We start from the raw sequence: 23,236 nt of genomic DNA, 5'->3' as shown, positions 1-23,236 counted from the left end.
TCTACTTGAATGGACTATGCTGGAAACATGCCTTTGACATTCATTTGCTGCCAAGAACTGCATCTGTCTAAGAGCTCTGGTTGTCCTGTAAAAGTTATCCTTTTAGATATGACTCCAGGCTTTGTTGGCAAGGCCACTTTTTATAGCCACACAGCCTTTCCACTGCAATAGTCCTGGCGGTGTCATTCCCATAGGCCGTCCCTTCCTAAGTAGCCAATGCAGAGGCCCCGCTCATCCAATGCATGTGAGCCACACTCCTTGGATACTGTGATTTGGGACTGCATGTCTGTGCCCAGAGTAGGCTGGCACTCTACTCTAGTTAGTTTTTTCTTACCTGTGACTTTTTACCCCTGTTCTCCCTCTTATAATAATCTTTATGTCTCTCAACCCCCTGCATACTTTGTCACTTAGGACTTTACGACTCAACCAAACCCCACTTAGCTCACTAAGTCTAGCCCCAGGAATTAAAGACAGAGGAGAAGAGAGAGATTTGAGAAATTGCACGTAGCTCTTGTTTCAATAGATGGAGATTGCAGATGGCCATAGAATCCCCCTGACCAGAGCCAAGAGCCTTACAGATCATAGTAAATTTGCACTGATAGAGAACTGTACTTCTTGTGGCTCTCATGGCATGTGTGTGTTCAATGGTAATTAGGCAAGTAAATAATAAAGGCAATAGAAATATGATTTAACTTTTTTTTTACTATTTGCAGATTTAAATAAAATTAGCCTGTTCTTTGAGAACGGAGGTTTTATCAACATTTTTCTGAGGACCTCAGGACATGTGGCCCCAACCACATCAGCTTTATCATCACAGGATGAGATCAGCTCTGCCTACAGCACAGGGGCTCACAGTGCAGATTCTGCTGCTGGACACCTGGGCATCAAATCCTGGGTCTACCATCTGTGTGCCAATTATGTAATCTGGGGCAAGTTTTGTTTTCTATGTCAGCTTCTGCATTTTAAATTTAAGAATAATGATACTTAATTTTTTTTTTACTTATTTAGATTTATTTAATTATTTTCAAGTACAGTTTTCTGTCTTATATTCCCAACCCTGCCTACCCCGCAAGTGCCCCCCACCTTAGTTATTGTCCATGTGTCCTTTATATTTGTTCCTGTGAATCCTTCCCCCTTTCCACTGTGATTCTCTCCCCTCTCCCCTCTGGTCCCTGTCAGCCTGTTCTCTATTTCAGTGTCTTTGGTCATATTTTGCTTGCTTGTTTGTCTTGTTGTTTAGGTTCCTGTTAAAGGTAAGATCATATGGTATTTGTCTTTCACTGCATGGCTTATTTCACTCAGCATAATGCTTTCTAGTTCCATCCACGCTGTTGCAAAGGGTAGGAGCTCCTTCTTTCTTTCTGCTGCATAGAATTCCAGTGTGTAAATGTACCATAGTTTTTGATTCATTCATTTACTGATGGGCATCTAGGTTGCTTCCAACTCTTGGCTATTGCAAATTGTGCTGCTATGAACATAGCATAGGTTCTTTTGGATTGGTGTTTCAGGGTTCTTTAATCAGGGTAGAGTATAGAATTTAAAATCATGCCTAGCATAGAGTGCTTGCTGCTACTAGTGGTACAGAGGGGTTAGTCTATAACCGCACTACAACTGTGTTTATTTAGGGAGCACCTGCTGCTTAGTAGCACGGAGTTTGTCACAGGATGTGCAGTCATATGTTTTTATTATAAAATACATTACACAAAATTTATCATTTTAACTATTTTATGTATACTTAATGCCACTGAATTGGCATTAAGAACATTTATGACATTGTATACCTCTATTTAGTTCCAGAACTTTCTAATTGCTCCAAAGGGAAACCCATACCCATTAAGCAGTTACATTCCCCTCTCCCCAGCCAACTGATACTCACAAATCTGTATTTTGTTTCTATGGCTTTGCCTATTCTGGATATTTCATATAAATGGAGTCATATAATATGTAGTTTTTTTTGTATCTGGCTTCTTTCATTTAGCATAATGTTTTCAAGGTTCATCCATATTGTAGCATGTATTGGTACCCCATTCCTTTTGATGGCTGCATAATATTCCATCATTGGATATGCTACCTTTTGTTCATATATTCTTTCATCAGTGGACATTCGGGTTGTTTTCACCTTTTGGTTTTTGTGCATAGAGCTGCTATGAACATTTACATATGTGTTATTATTTGAACACTTGTTTTCAATTTTTTTTGGTATATAACCTGGGAATGGAATTGCTAGGTGATAAGGTAATTCCATGTTTAACCTGCTGAGAGATGGTTATATACAATTATCTCCATGTCCTATAATGCCCAAATTTAAAAATAAAACCACCATATTTTTTTAAATATATTTTATTGATTATACCATTACAGTTGTTCTATTCCCCCCCTTCAATCCCCTCCACCCACACCCTCCCTTCCCCACCATTCTCCCCCTCTTAGTTTATAACCACGTGTCTCAAGTTCTTTGGATTCTATATTTCCCCCACTATTCTCGCCCTCCCCCTATCTATTTTCTGCCTACCATCTATGCTATTTTCTGTGCCTTCTCCCCTCTTCTCCCCCTCCCACCCCCCTGTTTCTAACCCTCCATGTGTTCTTCATTTCTATGGTTCCACTCCTGATCTAGCTGTCTTCTTGGTTTGCTTTTGTTTTAGGTGTGGTTGTTAATAACTGTGTGTTTGCTATCCTTTCACTGTTCATCTTTTTCATCTTCTTTTTCTTATATAAGTCCCTTTAGCATTTCATATAATAAGGGCTTGGTGATGATGTACTCCTTGAACTTGACCTTATCTGAGAAACACTTTATCTGTCCTTCCATTCTAAATGAAAGTTTTGCTGGATAAAGCAATCTTGGCTGTAGGTCTTTGGATTTCATGACTTGGAATACTTCTTTCCAGCCCCTTCTTGCCTGTAAGGTCTCTTTTGAGAAATCCGCTGACAGTCTGATGGGTACTCCTTTGTAGGTGACTGTCCCCTTATCCCTTGCTGCTTCTAGGATTCTCTCCTTCATTTTGGTCTTGGCTAATGTAATTATGATGTGCCTTGGTGTGTTCCTTCTTGGGTCCAACTTCTTTGGCACTCTCTGAGCTTCCTGGATTTCCTGGAAGTCTATTTCCTTTGCCAGACTGGGGAAGTTCTCCTTTATTATTTGTTCAAATACGTTTTCCACTCGTGGCTGTTTCTTTCCCCCTTCTGGTACCCCTATAATTCGGATGTTGGAACGTTTAAAGATGTCCTGGAGGTTCCTAAGCCTCTCCTCATTTTTTTGAATTCTCATTTCTTCATTCCTTTCTGGTGGGATGTTTCTTTCTTCCTTCTGGTCCATTCCATTGATTTGAGTCCCAGTTTCCTTTCCATCACTATTGGTTTCCTGTGCATCTCCCTTCATTTCAATCAGTCCAGCCCTCACACGTTCCTCTAATTTGTAACTTTGTTCCTCTAATTTGTGACTATAATCAACCAGTTCTGTGAGCATCCTGATAAATAGTGTCCTGAATTGTGCTTCTGAGAGGCTGGCAATTTCTTGGTCGCTTAGAGTTATTGGCTCTGGGACTTTGAGTTCTTCTTGTGCCATCTTTCGGGTTGTTTGTGCCTGTTCCATAGCAGGATCAGAGCCCTAAAGTGTTCACTAGAACAGGGCAACTAAGTCGCTGGGTTGTGACGTTGTAGGTGGGGGCGGGGTCAAAGAGGGACAATGGCTCTCACTGGTCTTGCAGGGCAACAAAGTCGCTGGGTTGTGACGCTGTATGTGGGTGCGGGGTCAAAGAGGGACTCTGGAGTCCCGTCTGCCGCCTGCCGCCCTGGCCCTCACCGGTGCTGAAGGGCAACTAAATCGCTGGGTTGTGACGCTGTATATGGGGGTGGGGTCAAAGAGGGACTATGGCGTCCTGTCCCCCGCCTGCCGCCACGGCCCTCACTGGTGCCGCAGTTGCTGCCGTCAGTCACTGGGCCCACACGCTTCGTCCCACTGCATGCGAGTGTGCCACCGCCATCAGCCCTCGCTCCCTGGGGCCTGCGTGGTCTGTCTCACTGTGCGCGAATATGCACCCGCGGTCTGCCCTGCACCCCAACTGGTTCCCCTCTTCCTGCGCGCCTGGGTCGGGGGCCCTGTCCTGCCTGACCCTGCTCGCTGCTGGCTCCGCCCCTCTTACCGTCCCCGTTGTACTTTAGATGTAGTCGGACTTCCGTATAATTCAATTTTCTGTCGTTTGGTTGTGTCTTTGTTTCTCCAAACCTTTGTTGTATTCAAACTTGGTTGTGGGAGAAGGCACAGTTTTTCCACCTATTCCTCCATCTTGGCGGAAGTCCCTAAAACCACCATATTAATTCTGAAGCAGATGTGCCTGAGTGACGACACCTGTGGTCCCTTCCCTGGTCCCCTGATGGCACAGACAGATGAGCAGCAACCCTTACAGAGAGTGCTCAAATCGGGGTCATGTCTGCCCTGGCTGGTGTAGCTCAGTGGATTGAGCGCAGACCTGCGAACCAGGCAATTGCGGTTTGATTCCCAGTCAGGGCACATGCCTGGGTTGCAGGCCAGTTCCCTGCAGGCCAACTCCCAGCAGGGGACGCACGAAAGACAACCATACATTGATGTTTCTCTCCCTCTCCCCTTCCCTTCCCCTCTAAAGATAAATAAATAAAATATTTTAAAAATAAATAAATAAAGTGTCTTTAAAAATCAGGGTCATGTCTAATTTGGTGACTCACTTCTTATAATTATAGGAAAGGCTTATCATGGTAACAGTGCTCATATTTTAGTGTTAAATTTAATGCCATTTATAATATTTCCAGGAATTTAGCCAATATTCCCCCCAAAATGAGAATAATGAAAACTAATTTAAAATTGAACTTATCTTTATGTGACTCTATTGACACTTTCATTTCTTCTGCAGGGAATTTTAGGTTACCACTAGAAGGAATGCACCTTCCAACTGCAGTGATTAGTCAGACTCAGGTCTGGAGAGAGGAACCTGAGCACTTATCCCATCACAAAACCTCTGGGATTAGTTCGTTTGGAGAAATCGACTTTTCCTACCATGCACTTGTGATTTTCACCAAATACAAGCTACATGTCCAAACAGTAAGAATACAAAGTAATCAACATCAATACAATCAGAAATAAAGCTGGGATATTTTTATAGAAGCTAGCATAATTTGTAGATGCAAAAGCAATTTTGGAATTTGTATGAATTTTAAATCAAATACATACATATGCATGCGAGTGTATATATAAATATATAAATACATTTTGCACGATGTTGGTATAGTTGATTTCTGGAAGCAATACAGAGTCACTTTGTGGCCACACTGAGTCAGTGGAAGCCCATGTGTTATAAATAAACATTTGGCTCTTCCAAGCAGAGATTTATCAAAAGTCGTGCAGAGGCAAACAAGGCAGGCAGGCAAGCCGTCATCCCCTGCAGGTACCATTCCATGTGCTACCAATTACTTTACAATTCTGCACAATGTATAACAGCAACCAGATTTAGGGCACAGAACATTTTAGGACATTTCATTATTAAGCTCCACTTAAATGGGTCTGTTTACACTTTTTTTCCCTCTGAGGAAAGAAGAACAGGTCTAAGATCACCTATATGTGAATCAACTACCTCATCACTCCCCACAGTTGTCAGTTCTGAACCAATACTTTCTGGCCTAGCCATCAGCCAATAGCCTCCAGAGAGCACTCTTAGGAGTGTGATACATATGTACCCAGAGGCTTGATGATGTCAGATAGGTTGGTGCAAGAGGTAGGGTCTTCCAAACGGTATGTATCAACTGTCTCCAACTCTTTGAAGCTCTTGCAAGAAGTAGCCTCTAGCAACTCCTAACCAAGCCTGGTTTTCCTAGGATGTCCACTAGGGCTCTGTTGTAAGCTGATTTCATAATCATGTGTCTGACATTGACAAGCTAGGGAACATCTTGTTTCATTCACAACTGTTAAATGAGGTTTCAGTGAATAAAAAGCAACTAATTTTGTGTAGCCAGTTCTGAGGATATACCACAAATTTGGAAGCCAATTTTAGAACATAATTCTGGTCTTAAGGGAAACCCAATACTACAGCCTACAAACATGACCAAAAACCTCTGAGGAAGGTATTTTCATATGCACTGTCCTCTTAGAGCATGCCTTCTGAAAGATGTTACGAATTATTTCTCATTGATGCGGTTGCTGTTACAATTGGGCACGTGTTAAGCTAGAAGAAATTGATTACATTTCTTACCCTGCCCCAGAGAAATGTCTAACATGATCATCATTATTAATAAATATTTTGGAGATTTATCAAGTATGAGGCATTAGGCTGAGTACTGAAACTATAAAAAAACTCATCGAAAGTCTTATAATTTACAAAGAGATATGAAGAACATACGATTATAAAATAGCAGTCCAAGGTTAAGTGCAGGATTACCAATAACTGGAATCACTGATGACGCAAGACTGGATTTGGACTGATGAATGGCAGGTCTGAATAATGGAGTAGAGGGCACCTAGAAGAGCCCTCTAGGTGGTCCATCCATGGTCAAAGGCATGGATGTGGGGGTGACAATGGCACATCCATAAAGGCCGTGTGAGATAGGCAGGCAGCGACAAGGTGTGAATGCAAGGTCAAGTCCTGACTCTCCTGTCTATTGGTTATGTATCTTTTGATGGGCTATTTGACTTTCCATAAAATGAGGACAATAATAACTACATTGCTGGGTTTTCACCTGGATTTAATAAATAACTGGTTCAGTTATTCTTCTATTCAACAAATATTTATTAAGCACTGCAAACAGTCTCAAAAACACACTATCCTTAAAAATAAAAAGTTCACCTATCTGGAAAGAATAAGTCCATTTGAGAAATCACTGGAGCCTGACACCAGAGCATAAACCACATCCAGATACAAACGGTAGCCACCTCCACTTACAGCCCCTTGGCGCCAGTGCTGATACAAAGGAAAACCAATAGCAGAGACCAAATGATGGCCTACTTCTATTATTTATAATATATATACTTCTTTGTTCAATGATTTGCAAGTAATTCCCTATTTTCTCCTTAGTTTGTCTTTAAGGGCAAGGGTTAGTGGGAAGGAGGTAATCAAAATAAAACTTGTGAAAAAAAAATCCAAGAATATCCAGACATACAAAGATTTGGGGTGATTGAGATCCTTATAAAGATTTGTTTTTTAAAGAATTAGGAAAAATAATTATGAAAAGGGTTCAATATCAAATGGACATAGACTCATAGGAATTTTCAGAAGATCATTCCTTCAACATGCATTTACTGAGTTCTGACAGTGTAGACATCAGATATGCAATAGTAAATAAAGATGTGCTCCCTATTTTATCTAGTAGGGCAGACAAACAATAAAAATAATATAGAAAAATACAAATATGGGAAGTCCTATGAAGAAAAAAAAACAGAAATATGCCCCTCTCCCTGCAAACAATATGGGAGCTGCTAATTTATATTGGGGTGGGGGTCAGAGAGGGCCGCTCTGAGGAAGCAACTTTTGTGCTGAGACTTCGAGAATGGGCAGGAGTGAGTGAGGTGAGGGGTGCAGATAAAGTGGTCCAGCCCTGGGCCCCGGGTGGGAAAGAACCTGGACAATGGGGTTGGTGGACAGAGTCCTCAAAGACCTCACCACATCTGGCAGCTTCTTTTTTTCTTTTAAAATGTATATCAACTTTGAGAGATGACTTCAAAGCCAAGTTGGCCTGGATGACTTTTAAGATCCACTGGTAACTCTTGCAAGAGAGCTTTGAAAACTATTTCTGGCATCAGGGTAGTCTACTTCCTAAGCACCCATAGAAGGATGACTTATAAAAGGTCCCCCAGCTTCAACAGATCACATTCACACAAAGCAACTTACATCAGATCAGTGACTTTATAAGAAATGATATGACTATACTGTGCTCCGAGAATAAAATGGTAATGAAGAGTGAAGAAAAAGGTGGTAAGGTTAATTTTCTTTTCTTTTTAAGATTATAACTACTCCCATGTACCTTGCCCTACTGAGCTGGCCAGAGCTGTTCCTGCAGGTCCAGCGAATCTAATGCCCACTACTCACCTCTCTCTGTTCTGAGTAGGCCCTTCTCCAAATACAAGTACCACTCAACACAAATCCAAGGGTAAACTGCTGCAGGTTGTCTGCAGATGATCTTAAAAGTCATTCAGGCCAACTGGGATGGTCCTGTGCACACAGGTACCTTAGGAATCCACACTGATGTAAAATCCAGTAGGCTGGAGAACCCAATGCCACGATGAGGTGATGGCATCTAGTGGGAAATGATGGCAGGGGAGGCTCACAGTCCTTTGTATCTTATGCCCATCCCAACCCATGTGGGAAGGAAGAGCTGCTAAATTTGATTTGATTTTAATTTTATGTTGTGTCTAAATGGAAAATCGGTGACCAGCGCCCTCCCCTAATCACCTTCATCGATATTATGATGCTCTATGCTCAAGGAAATGCTCTCTGAGAAGGTGCTGTTGAAAAGCCCGAAGTGTGTGAGTATGGGATGTTAGTGGGTGTTTGTTCTCTGGCATTCTCAAAGAGAGTAGACCAAACTGAAGACTGAAAGGATGTACGCAGGATAAGGAAACGCAAATACAAAGAACTGAGGGCAGGAGACAGAACATCAAAGAGAGGGAGAAGATAGGAAGATTTATTAAGGAGGAAGGAAGTCAAATCAAAGGAGAGACAATAATGTGGTGTTAATAACCCAAGTAGTCTAATTTTTTTCACTCTGAGTAGAGCAAACAGGACCTAAATATAACTAGTGTGTGCTTCGGGACAAAAGAAAGAACAGCGTACACCAAGCATCTGTCTCAAAAAAGCTCAGGCAACTTCGCATATTTTTTTCTCATCAAGTTTTCAAATACTCTTCTGGGAAAAGAAGATGGGAGTTATTGTCTCAGAGTCAGTGGAGCCTCTTCTGTATGGACCTGGTGGCCCTTGAAGCGTGAATCTGTCACAACAGCGGGCACAGCTTCCTAACACACTGTGGGGCTCACACAGGGGCAGTTGAGTGAGATACCCCAGGAGCCCACCAGGCCCACCACAGCCACCAGCCTCCTCCTGTCTGCCACCTTCTCCTGTGGACAGAGACCCAGACATGCGAATCAGCACCCCAGAAACCTTTCTTCTCATTCTCGTCTTTTCATTCTGCCCCCCTTCCTTCCTGGAAGGATGGAATCTCATCAGTGGGTACAAAGAACGACACTCCAAACACGAGCAAATGCTCCCTTAGGTCTTTGAAAGAAGGCTGGAGGGAAAGGGCTTCAGAATAGCCTAAGAGCAGCAAAGTACTGCTGTTAAACTGCTAGTTCTTCTCGGCACTGTTCTTCTCATTCCAAAAGCTCCTTGAATACCCAGTGTTTACAGTTGGAGTCAGGCTCCACCCTCACCCCTATCCACTTACAGGGAGGAGTTTTACAAATCAGCCAAGTGTGGCAGCAGCTCAGACAGTGACCGCATCAAGTTCACACCCAGTTTGCACCAGGTCACTAGATAGCAGCAACATTCCCCTCACACGGTGCCTCTCGTGGGCCACAGATGGTATTACAGACCCTCTTTACTACCAAGTTTGCACCTCTTACTCTGTCAAACATTTTGTTGACATCCTTTATCTGCTGTTTCTTCCTAAGCTCATGACTTTTAACTCTTTTATTATTATTATTTATTTTAAGTGGAATTGTAGATAAACGTGTTCAACCAGCCACATTTACTGAGTCATGTGTGTGTGTGTGTGTGTGTGTGTGTGTGTGTATTAGGAGGGGTGTCAGAAATCCTTAAACACCTCTTGTAACATGAAACTCCAGATGAATGTCACAGTCACTAAAAACTGATTGTCTGGAACAGGGCTTGATAAACTATGGTTCTGGGCCAAGTCTGACTCACTGACTGTTTGTGTAAATAAAGTTTTATTGGACCACAGTGATGCCCATCCATTTATGTGGTATCTGAGGATGCTTTTATACTACAATGACAGAATTAAGTAGTTGTGACAGAGACCACATGGCCCATCTCTGTCCCAAAACTTTTACTATCTGTCCTTGCTTTTACAGAAAATGTTTGCCCATCTCTGGTCTGGAATGCAAGCCAATAATAGTAATTAACATTGCAAGACTTGATGTAAATATTTTTCTGTATTTCAAACATTTTTAAAAAATGTTAAAATTTTTTGGAATTACCACATTTAATTTTGGTGTCAAAGTGAATGCCATGGAAAGGAAAGAAATATATTTTACTAAGTTATGGCAAAAGAATAATCTTTTAAAGAAAGGTACTGATCCAGATTCAATCTCTATTGTCCAACAGAGCAGTGAGATGAATGTTACTCAAAGAGGAAAATCAGACAATTCCTCACATGTTAAATTTAAAAACTGTTAGTCCACTCTGCTCTTCTTCCTGGGCTGGGGTCAAGCACTAGACTCTGCACTGGGTGAGCAGGTACAAAGGCAGCTATGAGCTCTTATTTCTCCTTTGATTCTGGTCCATTCACTGGGGACACGCCACCCTTACATTCTCTCTTTGTTCTTGTGTCTTCAAACTCTCATCTGTCTGGAGAACTTCAGCCCCTTTCTATCTGGAGAAAAGGGATATAAGATGAGAATACAAAAAGGAGTGCACTACTCATAGAAATTATTCCATTGTGTAAATGTGCCGTAGTGTTTTGATCCACTTATTAAGTGAGCAGCACTTAGGTTGTTTCCAGCACTTGGCTATTGTAAATTGTGCTGTTATAAACATTGGGGTGTATAGGTTCTTTTGGATTGATGTTTTGGGATTTTTAGGGTATAATCCCAGCAGTGGAATTGCCGGGTTAAAAGGCAGTTTCACTTATACAACAGAATACTATGCAGCATCAAGAAAGAAGGAGCTCCTACCCTTTGTGACAGCATGGATGCAACTGGAGAGCATTATGTTAAGTGAAGTAAGCCAGGAGGTGAAAGACAAATGACATATGATCTCACCTGTAAGTGGAACCTAATTAACAAAACAAGCAAGCAAAATATAACCAGAGATGTGGAAATAAAGAACAAACTGACAGTAATCAGAGGGGAAGTGGGAGGGAAAAGAAGGGGAAGAGTCATCAAGGAACATGTATAAAGGATCCATGGACAAAACCAAAGGGGGGTAGGATTGAGGGTGGGAGGTGGGGGTGGGTGAGGCAAGGGAAAGTGGTGGAGGGAAAATGGAGACCACTGCACTTGAACAACAATAAAAAATAACATTGAAAAAATTATTTGCAGCTCCTGTGCAAGAAGGTGGTGGTGGTGTAGACTGGGGATTAGTAAAGAGGAGGGGAATTCTCGGACTCTCTGTGGTCCTTAACCCTTATCATTACTGTATTATGGGTCATTCCAAGCCCAGCTTTACCTAATGTGAATGAGTGGAGAGGCCCATCCCCATTTCTCTGTACAAACGTGGCCCATACTGATTCAACCATTTCATGTCAAATTAGGTTCTGTTTTGTTTTTAATGATATCTGAAATGGAAGGATAGGAGTGTGACCAAAACCAGAAAAAGACTTTTTTCTTCTTCAAAAATTAGTAGGGCCATTATTACAATTATCTGATACAGTTCTCTTCTTAATACAGCAAAGGTCATTTCTGATGAGATTTCTATTATCGGTAAAATACCTCATAAGGATCGGAAGATTTTGCCAAATCATATCTTGATGGATAAAATGAAAGTAATTTTGAAACACATTAATTACATTTCCTTAAAACGTGCATGAGTTCAAAAGTTAACTATAGCAATGCTTGAGTGAAAGCATGTGGGGATTCCTTAACCCCAAGTGTCTGGGAAACCAGGTTCTCTTTTGAACCTTCCCCTTTTGATAGAACCTTCCCCAGGTTCTCTTTTGATACTGCCCCACTGGGGCAGTATCATTTCCAGTAAAGGTATTCGTGGATAGCTCTCTAACAAACCAAGGATGGCAGCAGGTTATTCTTTAATCTTTTCTTCATAAATTTCCTCATATTTTAGTACTTTAAATTCTCAAATAAACACTTTACTTTGTTTTACAGTAATTTGTATAGTTACTGAATTACTTTAAGAAGACAGAACACTCTTCTTGCCATTACACATAAATTAAAAATATATAATAATCTAGGGAATGAAAAATTTATATGACAAAATTTCTGGAAACATTAACAAACATCTTGAGTGTTTTATGTATATTTGACTTGGAATTATGACAAGATGATACAGTACCAGTGTTGTAAGAAATACAAAGGATGTCTATGTTTGTCTTGATTCTTCTACTGTAGATTCAATTGTTTATAGAAGTTCAAAGGCTTTGTTCAAAAACAAATGAACAAAACCTCCAGGGTATAACTGTATTTATGAGCTGGTATGATGATAAAATAAAAATTCAATAGAAAGAGATGGTAAGGATATAGGAATAGTTTTAATTGTTTATGTTTACTGGAAACATTAGAGATTACTTAAATATTTGCAAGGTTGTTTTTAAAAGAACTTAGAAAAAATCATGTAGGTTCAGTAAGGAAAAGACAGTCCAAAGTACAATGAATTCAGTTCCTTTTGAAAAGTAATGAGGGCCAACTGGACTAATCTTTAAATATCAGTGATAGGTGAATTTACATATAGATACTTATCTCAAACCACCTTTCAATGTTTTAAATTTAGGGAAGCTTACTTTTTTTCTTTTGCTTAATTTTAATTCCCTGCATATTTTAAGGAAAATGTAATCCACATGTTTTGAATTCATTTACACAACATGGCTAGGCATGACTGAAGCACATGGGATACTTGTAGTTATTCTGAAGCTGTTAAAACTCTCTTCCCTGAGGAACTAAATAGTACATACATAAAAAGTCAGAGGATGACACACTAAAAATTCAAACATATAGAACAAGTAGTTTCCTGTCTTCCAAGTAAAATTATTCCTTCTTAAAACCTGTATCCTGTGAGAAGAACCAAAGGACGATGGGAACCACAAGTTGAGTGCCATGCACAGTCCAGATGACTGGGCCTGGGGTTGCAGAGTGTCCTTGGGAAGAATGTTTGTCTCCTCTATTAAGAGGTGATGACTCAACAAAGAGTAGGTTAATTAAAATGCAAATTCATCATAAGGAAGAAGATTATTTTCACTGCTTCTGGGACCTGCTGCAACGTCCCATTTCCGTAGTAGCAGTGCTTTTCAAACTGTAATGTGCTTATGAATCACCAGAGGGATCTCGTTAAACTATAGGTGCTGATTCAGTAGGACTAGGCTAGACCTCAGAATCTGAATTTCTAACACGTACCCAGGTGATGTCGATGTTGCTGGTCCATGGACCATGTTTTGAGAAGCAAGGCTCTATTTTAGGGTTTCTAAACCACTCCTGATATTCTGGGTTGGATAATTCTTCATCTTGGGGCTCTTGTAGGCAATTTAGTGGCATCCACTAAAGGCCAGTAGCCCCTGCCTCTCCTCCCCTAGTCATGATGGCCAAAATGCGTCTAGACATTACCAGAAGTTCCCAACCTGGTGATACAATTGCCTCTGGTTGAGAACCACTGCTCTGTTGTTATACTTAGCAGTTACATGTTTGTTGCATAATATAAACACCTCTTTTGATGAAGCAGCTTCAGGGAGTACAGCAGTCATCAAACAAATAAATAAACAGCTTTCTTTTTTTCTCCCGGGCAATTATACTTTTATTTATGGACACTGTGGATTTTTAACTGATTTTCATTTCCCTCTTTGCTATGGCCACTGGGGTGCTCAGAAGTAAACCACAATTTAACAATTGTGAACAGTTTCAGATATAAATTTCTGAAGAGTAACTCAACTATTCAATTTATTTTATTCTCTATGTTTGCTCTTCCCCCCACATTCAGGGAATCATCTTTTTTATTACGTATTTTTATAGGCTCTCATACACAATTTGAAATAAGATTATTTTTCATTAAGTAAGGTAAACCAAACAATTTGAATAGAAATTGACCAGCTAGGACAGGCACATGCATTAATTTGCTAATCATATTTGGTCACTTACTGTTTAATAGATATTAATAAATTGGGGCAGATAGTGAGACACACCTCAAAAGTATTAAACAACCTGGCCTATTTTCTCCCGAGAAACTAGTAAACTGATGAATACAGATGACTGGAGAAAGAACAAGAAATTAACATGAAAAAAATATTTTTTTAAACTTCATAATGGAGTTATGTTAGCCATAGAGTTGAGGCTGAAGAAGAACTTGGCCAAATAACTAACATTTTACATTTTGCCAGTTTTTACATAAAGCACTTAGAAATAATTAATTTAGAGCATTAAGGACCTTAAGAAGAAGGACCTCAAACAACAACCCAGCTGATTTTTTTTTCAAGTCTTTTTGAGCTGTAGAATTCCTGGTTTAAACATTTATCAGGAAGGTCAATGTGTAAACTCAGCTAACTCATAGCTGATCTGCAGGGGAGGGAAAAAGGAAAGAGGGGAATCTAAGGCCCTTTGAAGAGGACCCCAAAGCTCTTCAAGGAGCACAGGTTGAAAATCTGTGACCCTGTGACACACTGTTGGGATAAGGGTGAGGAAGTGGTGGTATGAGGAGATGCGGAACCTGTTTGAGGGGTTGAAACTGCCAGGGAAGAGTTGGGACTGAAACCCAGTCATAAAGGCTTCAGTTAGACAGGATGCTTGAGAGTCTGGAGTTTTCGCCTGGGTCCAACTTACCAGCACCTCTCTCCAGACCTTTAAAATATGCAAGTTTCTCCTACCCTCTCGCCTTCTCAACCCCCTTCTTCAATCTGATTCTTCAGAGAAAATCAGTGTAATAGTTGATGTGTTTCTTCTAGAACTCTCCCTCTCCTTTTCTTTGTCCTGGTTCTTCTTAGCCAGCTCTGTTTTTCCTTTTATCATAGCATTTTGCACAATCTAACACCTTACATAGTTTACTTGTTTATCATTTCTATTATTTGTTGTGTGTTTTTTCCCACTAAAACAGTCTCCATGAAGGCAAAGAAGAATATTTGCCTGTTTTGTTCACCAATGTTTTTCAAGTTCCCAGAATAGTACTGGCAAGAAGTAGGCGCTCAGGAATAGTTGTCAAATGAATGAATGAATGAATGAAGAGTGAATAGCCAGGATGAATAAGCAGAGCACAGAGAATTTTTGTGGTAGTAAAACTATTCTGGGTGGTACTATAAAGGTGGATATATTCATACAATGAAATATTACTCAACTTTAAAAGGAAATGATCTATCAAGCCATAAAAAACATTAAATGCATATTACAAGTGAAAAAAACTGATCTGAAAAAGCTACTTAGAAATCAGAAATTAGGAAGTTTGATGGGAGCGGCAGAATCATACTCGGTTCCTGCAGTGGTGCTGTGTCTCCTGCCTCTGAGCTTCATTTTCATGCCAACATAATATTTTAATGGCTGTTGGATAATCAATGTGAAAAATGTTTCTGAAAAATGATTCTTTTCTGTAAAATAATTTATTATTAAAAGTCTGCTGAATCTTTTAAAAAATATTTTATTTATTTATCTTTAGAGGGAAAGGGAAGGAGAGAGGGAGAAAAATACAAATGCATGGTTGCCTCTTGTGCGTCCCCTGCTGGGAACTGGCCTACAACCCAGGCATGTGCCCTGACTGGGAATCAAACCACGATCCTTTGGTTCGATCCACTGAGCTCAATTCACTGAACTACACCAGCCGGGCTGAATCTTTTTTTTAAGCAAATAAAAACTTGTATTCTATAATTTCATAGTGGTCTCTAATGCATCCAGGCAACAATGTGGACAGAGGAAACCTAAGAATTCAGTGTCCTTCACTAGCTCTTTTCACTAGATCCACGTGCGTCTGCCAACACGGGATACAGGCTCTGTCTGTTTCAGAAAAACTCATCGACAGTTTGTAAACATGCTCGTCTCTGAAAATGGACTGTAACACAAAGTAACGCCTGCCAAATTATCAAATACCAGGACTCTTGACTGCCAGCTATGTAACTGCCTGATTTTGGAAAAACATTTAAAAATCTTTCATCACCTGAAGTTTGATGGTTGTTGTGAAACAAACAAGAGGAAATTACCTTTTTTTCCTTTTCCTCTGTCATATCAAAACCCTATACCTAGTCATATAATCTCTTTTTTGTTTCCTGGCTACTAGCTTTTCACCACCCACAGTGCTCCAAAGGATGGATTTCCTCGTTTTTTAAATGAGATTTGATACTATCCAGGGACCACTTTGTTCCCCTAGAGGGCATATACTGACAGTTTCAAAAGGACATAAATGGAGAAATAACATTCACTTTCTTGAAATTTGGTTTGTGGCAAATTGGATCTGAAGGTGCCCCTCTTTGGGGGCCATCCGCACAAGACCAGCTGGGATAGCACTGCACACCTGGGAGTAAAGACCGTCACCAAACAATGATGGACAACTGATAATACTCTCTGAGTACAGGCTTTCCTAATAAGGGGGGAAAATGCTCCGTTCAAAATAATACAATTAGAAGAAAATATTTAAGAGTATGAAATATGCCACAGTAAACTACTTCTGCTCCTAAAAACAACCCTTTTTTATTCTTCTTCTATTTCTTCTGTTAATTTGCCTACTTTGGGGAGATATATTGAAATGTACCCCTGTGCACTTTTGCTCAATTTATGTATATATTTTTACTTTTATTTATTAATTAGCAAGGTCCCTTTAAACCTACTAGGGACATATTCAAGGTGGACACTGTGCTGGGGAAACTGTCCATTTCAAAGGGTTTAAATGACTCATTTCATTTACGGGCAGATAATCTCTCCTGAATTTTCACAAAAAATGGCCCAAGAATGTACATGTGCTTACCAATTTTACTTTCAGCTGCTTCCTAGTTAGATAAATATACAATCTGTCTGGAGATAAATACCAGATAAACCAAGATGCAGATAAACAATATACCCTTTTATCCAATAGCATTGTTAAAGCATTTTTCTTTATTTATTTTACTGCTCAAAGAAAATTGAATTTTTTAAGAAGGAAGAGTCTTCGAACATATAATTAATGAGAAGTAAAGTTATTTGATGTCCTCTAGAGGGACTTTGCAACATGCTGCATTGTGAATTTAAGAGTGTCACACACTTACCAGTGATGTGATTATGTGCCTGGGCCGTGCAGCTTCTTTTGTCTGGGGAAGAACAATAATCTGCTGTTCTCTTAATAGACTAATCTGGAGTAGGTCTTTTTGAAAGGATTTGCAGGTCTTCCTATTGTTTGGGTGTTTCTCATGGGCCACGGTCAGTACCTGGAACCAGGACATGTGTGGCCTGAGAAAGGTAAGGGGAGAACCCAGTCTCCATTGCATCTGTCTGCTTTCGACTAAAATCCACACTTTGGACAAATAGGAACTGACGAGTAAGGTAAAGGAATCCAAGACAAATTTCAAAGATCAAGAAAAACTCTCTAGAAAAGTTGTTTCCTAACAAACAGCCCCGAGGGATCACTTCAATGACACGAGGCTTCAGGAAATTTCTAACATCTTCCTATTTGCTGTTTTTCCCTCTCAAATTGTGAGAAAAAGCTTTGGGCTTTGTCTCTGCCTCCAAATCTTATCTCTCTCCCCATAGTTAACTAATCCGAGTCCTGTGAGTAAACCAAACTATTTTTAAAAAGAAAGAAACCTTCCCCAGAACCATTAAGTAGATAAGCGTTATCATTATCACCCCTTAGATTGGACCAATTGAGCAGGGATAGGTCAGAACCAGCCTTGGCTTAGGCCCCTCTATCATCCCAAGATGATGTTAGACTTGACTACATGCAAAATTTCAATAAGGAAGCTTTATTTGTAATTAATTATGAAAACAGCTTCTGCTGCTTGATATTTACGATGAACTTTACTTTACTTTTGCATATTCTTGTATCTGCTCAAGTCAGAAAAAATCAACTCATGTAGGTCTATTAGAGAAAGGACACATTACCAGCTTTGAAATTAGCTTTCTGCAAGTAAGGCGTGCTGATGTGCTGTACAGATGGGATTTATTTGCACCCAATCGAGGAATACTTCAAAGCTAACAAAGCAGCATTGATGAGTTCTTGCAAGCTTTTATATCACCCTTTATGGAACTCCAGTGAGGAGCCAGATTTTCAAGGATTCATTTCAATGTCATGCTTTTTTTTTTAACCCTAATCATTTTTGTTCACATAAATGAATACCAGCAATTCAGATTTTGAACATGCCCTTTAGCAGATGAACTAAATTCCTTTGGTCTTGTAAGTAAGTAAATATAATCAGGCAGTGATATTAGACCATCACTCTGCGTACGAATGCATAACTCACAGTGGCTGGCAAACCTGCACCCATGCCAGGGGCCTCTAAGGCCCAGCAGAGAATTACTGACTTGGGAACAGCAGGCTCTTTCATAACCAAAATGACACTGCTGACCTAATTGCAATGAGACCTGGGGTTTGACAGTGTTTCCAGACCTGCTGATAGATTTGTGCTGATCTCTTTATACTCCATTGCCTGTGCCCACTGTGATAGATGTCATGCAATAAGAAGATGGCTGACTGGTGCTGGAAGAGGTATTTGCAACCTTGACTATTCTTCTGTACTAGTGAGGTACCTGTTCTTTTAACACAGATCATTACCAAACTGTTAAGTTAAACACTATGAAAACGATGTTTTTGAGGGTCAAAATATAGGAAGTTGAAGGTCAGTTTTGGCATAGGAGTCTAACCAACACCAAAAGAACTTTTCTAAAGGGTTATTTTGTCATGTTTTTGGTAGTGTGGTCACCAATTTAAAATTACTGTTAACATTTTGTTGTTGCTCTTGTTTCCTGCTGGTGATTTGTCCTTTTAACTTTAATGTTGAAGAAGTGATTTTTATGCTTCTTCCCTTTGTTTCTTGATGACTTTGTATAATTTATAAAGAAAGACCAAATACCAACAACACGTTACACACCAATAACACATTACACATACTAATTTCCAAGCCTAAATCTTTCTTCAATACATTTTTAAGGAAAGAAGCATGATATCATAGAGCCAAGTAAACTCATAAGAACAGGCAAAATTGTGCCAGCCAGAGGACTGCTGGCATTTTGCTCATTCAGAGCAAACTGTGTACACAATCTCTGAAATAATAACAACGTGTCCCCTGCAGTCAGCATGAGGCCTTTCTTGGTGGATATACATACAGTGAGTCATATAAATCTTCCATCCCTCACACATATATCTGTGCAAGGAATTTCCGAAAGACATCCAGGAAATTATAAAAGTATGAATGAATTCCAAAGTGTCAACTCAAAAATATACATTCTCAGTTTTAGGTCATCCCTTATAGGAAACATCAAAAGAACTGCTGGCTTTTTTTTTTTTTAAGTAAAGATGATAGATTCATTCAATATTTTTAAAAAGAAAAAACCCAAGTCACCTAGTTAACTTTTAAACTCCCAAAATAACTTAAGGCAATAAGAAATGTGCATATTTGATAACTAGATACTTGAAGTAACTCTGCAGGTCTTCTTCACATTTTCACAAGATGAAACTTAAATTTAACTCACCATATCTTTAAACTAAAAACAAAATAAGACAACCCAAATCAGAAACCATTCTAGTAGATGGAAATGTAACTTTACACTTGCTACCAACTTCCTCTGTCAAAATGGGAAATTCATTTAACTTCTCTTATATTAAATTTTCCAATGTGTGCATAAATACATAGCTTATTAGTGCAATGGGCAATTGTAAAGAGTTTGTGTTAGTTGGGCTTTATTGATTTTAGCTATTCCCAAGTCCTGATGCACTTAATTATCCAAAAGTTACATTGACTATGAGCAATATCACTTTTATTATCACCATTTAAAAAAAGTTTTAAGAAGACTCATCAATAAATTATGGTAGACACCTTTGAAAATGTCAGATCTCCACAGACATGTTAAATAATAACAATCGTCATTACCAAACCCTTGAACCACCCTCCCTCTCCTTTGTTACCACGAGACTATTCTTTCCTAGTTCGGAGCGGGAGAAAGGGTGGAGAGTAGATTAGGAAGGATTCTCCGGCTCCGAAACCCCTAAGGGCATGATGGTCAGTATGTGGATGACTATGAATTGGATTCACCATCTCAGCTGTGATTCTGGAGCATGGGCTCCATGGTTTTTTTTCTCAGCTGGAGCATGGGCTCCATGGCTTTTTCAGTGAGGGCTGTAGCCTCTGAGAAGATGTCCTGTCCAAGGAGAAGTCTGGGACTTTCATCTAAATCTCAAGGGGAGAACATGCCTGCTGCTGAAGTATGATTGTAGGGAAGATCTAATTCACTTGACAGTGCCTTAGAGCCATCCAGACCTGTTTGACACACAAGCAGAGGGCGAGCCTGCCCGTGCACCCTGCCGTTTGTAGTGCCTGTGTCTCAAACCCATCGCTTTTCCCAGGGACAAGACTAGGACACAAAATGAAGGAAGCACCAGAAACTGGTACTCAAGATAAATAATATTTAACAAATTGAAATGAATACAAAAAATCCATGATGAACAAATTGTCAAAAGCTGTAAATAAAGATGTGATCAATGTCAATACTTGCTTCATCTCCAGCATGGCTCGGCGAGACACCGCTACTGATGCAGTCTTCACTTAAAATTTTTCTGACCTTTTTGGGCACCTTCCTAAAATGTGCATCCAAGAGAAGTGTCAAACCCTGATATCCTTTTCTTCCTTTGTCTTTTGTTTTCTGACTAGCTCACACTCTCACTCCTCCTTATGATGGTGCTGCTCTTCTCTTTCTGTACTCTAATCTCCAAGAGATCAGGGACTGTGTATCTCTGGGTCATCGGTGAATCTCACACAAAGCTCAGTCTGCAGCATAGCACCTGGCACTGAGTAGCTGCTTTATAAATGTCGATTGGATGGGTGGAGCTCAAAGCTATGTATGGCTTCTTTGCATGATTACGTAGATGAAAAAATGGCTCTGGCCGGACTCCTACCCTAAAGCCTGTTTTGGGGGCCACAGACCTCTCTCTAGGATTTTCCTGAATACTAGGGACAAGGATCTGGGAACAATATATCTTGAGTTTCAAAAAAAATCAGAGGCGCGTGAGTAGATTCAAGTAGAATCAGAGAGATGATTGACCTTAGTGGGGGGAAAAGTGACTAAAACAATGTAAGGGTATTTCAAAATGATCTATTTTGCAAAAGATCCAGAAAATACAACTTATATCATTTTGAGGGTTTTTTCCCAGTGGCGTCTTAAATTTCTCAACTTTAGTTAGGGAGTTCAGAGCACTTACCTTCAATGGTACACTGATCAGGGACTGGAATCTTCTTTCCGATTTCCACAGCGTATGCTTTCACTCTGCTGAGGTTCTTCTTTAAGTGCAAGTAGAGCTTATCTTGGTATTCTACAGGACGTACAGTGGTCTCTAGAGTTTCTTCCTTGTAGTTTTTTTTAACTGTTTCTGGCAGATTCTCTGATTCTATGTGTATAATACTTGGGTGTGAAACTGAAGAATTTCCCAGCTGTGATCCATCAGTGTCTGCCTTAAAAGATGACTTATTTCCTTGGCTAAGTGAGTCTATTTCTGAAAGAGAGATGCTGGCTGGTATATCTCCACTCTCAACAACTTCCCCGTCATCAGAACTCATGCCCTTTGTTAGCACAGTGTGCAAAGCCAAACTCTTTGACCTGTAAGACAAACAAAAGGGAGGCTGAGACAGGAGAGAGCTACCACTCGTTGACAAAGAAAAGAAAGAATAACCCTGGGCAAAAGTTATTTCCTCTCAACTGTGAAACAGATAACTGGTGCTATTAACAGATTTGATAAAACATAGACCGCCTAGTTGTGTAATAAGCCAAATCTTTGAAGATCTACACCACCTCCCAAAACAAAGATTTGAAATCAATTTCAAATTGGCACAACTGGCTGGAATACTGTCGCAGACTCTGCTGGACAGGGTGATGGACTTACATATTTATATTCCTTTTTCTACTTCAGCTTTTTCATCAGAGGTTAAGAAAAGCTTTTGATAAGTCATTCTCAATATTAGCACATCCATGGAATTTAAGAAGTGTTTTTTAAAAATAAGCCATAGGTTTGTTTCCATTTGTATTCTCTCTGTTTTTTTAAAATATTTAATTAATTAATTTTTAGAGAAGGGAGTGAGAAAGAGAGGAAGAGAAATATCAGTGTACAGTTGCCTCTCACATGCCCCGTACTGGGGACCTGGCCCACAATCCAGGCATGTGCCCTAGACTGGGAATTGAACCAGTGACCCTTTGGTTTCCAGGCAGGTGCTCAATCCACTGAGCCACACCAGCTAGGGCTGTATTCTCTTTTTTAAAAAGGAAACTTCTTTGGATAATTAAAGCATTATGGAAGACATTTCATTCATGAAAGGATGGAACTTTGAGTGACTATGGGTAAAAGATACTTAAAAATCACCTAATAGCAGCGTGATAACAAAACTAGCAGCAAACATGAATTACATACTTTGAAAACCAGCCAAGCAAAATGTATACCTGCTAAATCTAATTCCTTTTTTTTCTTCCTTGGAGATGTGGCCCAAACTATATCTTCTGATAGACCCAGGGGTATTGCTTTCAGCATTTATTTTGTCTTCAAAAGCCTGTATTTTAACTTGGAGCTTTTCATCATCTTCATTTTCAGCTACAGTGAGCTTGATTTTTTCTAGCTTCTCAGGGAATTCGATTTCAGTGCTGGTTTTTCTCCTAAAGGAATGGAAGTTGTTGCATTAGATGCTGGTCACATATACCCTTCAAAAAAGTGTGGCTCTCTAACTGCTTTTTATTCAAAACTCAAAATGTTACCTGATAAATTTTTATTAGTCATTTAACAAACATTTATTAACAACTATGAACATAGGTCTTTGAAGTTGTTTCTATAGGTTATTCTGCCAGAAGTTTAGAAACACGGATGTTTACATCAACTTTATATTAGAAATACTTGGAAGGATTCAGAGAATAAAAAGCAGTTTTTATGGTCATCTACCATATTCTGTTTAGCTCTCCAAAGCAAGGCTTCCATATAAAATTTGCACCAGACATTTTCTAGAAAATCTACCTGCGCTGATCTGTCTGTACTGAAATTGATAGAATAAGAACATTTCAAATGGACAGTGTAAGCTCACGGTTCTGTTAATTTTATACAAATCAATGTGACTTTCATCTCACAAAGCAAGGAACATCTTATATAGGATAAAAGAAGTTTTCCATGAATGATATTAATAGTTCTAAATGTCTTGAATAGCAGAATTTGTAAAACAGTCTGTGGGTCATTAAAATGACCTCCTTTAAGGC

The 23,236-nt window shown here is 39.7% G+C and overlaps 1 protein-coding gene across 3 annotated transcripts in view; it reads right to left on the bottom strand.

Annotated features, from left to right (window-relative positions):
* The window catches only part of VEPH1 (ventricular zone expressed PH domain containing 1), a 193,155-nt gene that overhangs the window by 65,880 nt on the left and 104,039 nt on the right, over positions 1-23,236 (bottom strand). For all 3 annotated transcript variants that reach the window (XM_037046664.1, XM_037046665.1, XM_037046666.1), the window contains exons 8-9: positions 22,439-22,648; positions 21,210-21,604 (exon numbers count right to left, since the gene is read on the bottom strand). In XM_037046664.1, coding sequence (XP_036902559.1) covers positions 21,210-21,604; positions 22,439-22,648 — 605 coding nt within the window. The remainder of the gene's footprint in view (positions 1-21,209; positions 21,605-22,438; positions 22,649-23,236) is intronic.

The sequence above is a fragment of the Sturnira hondurensis genome, unplaced genomic scaffold, assembly GCF_014824575.4.
Source record: "Sturnira hondurensis isolate 20B ecotype Veracruz unplaced genomic scaffold, ASM1482457v3 Scaffold0005279, whole genome shotgun sequence".
Classification (NCBI taxonomy): domain Eukaryota; kingdom Metazoa; phylum Chordata; class Mammalia; order Chiroptera; family Phyllostomidae; genus Sturnira; species Sturnira hondurensis.
This window is presented reverse-complemented; position numbering and strand designations above follow the sequence as displayed.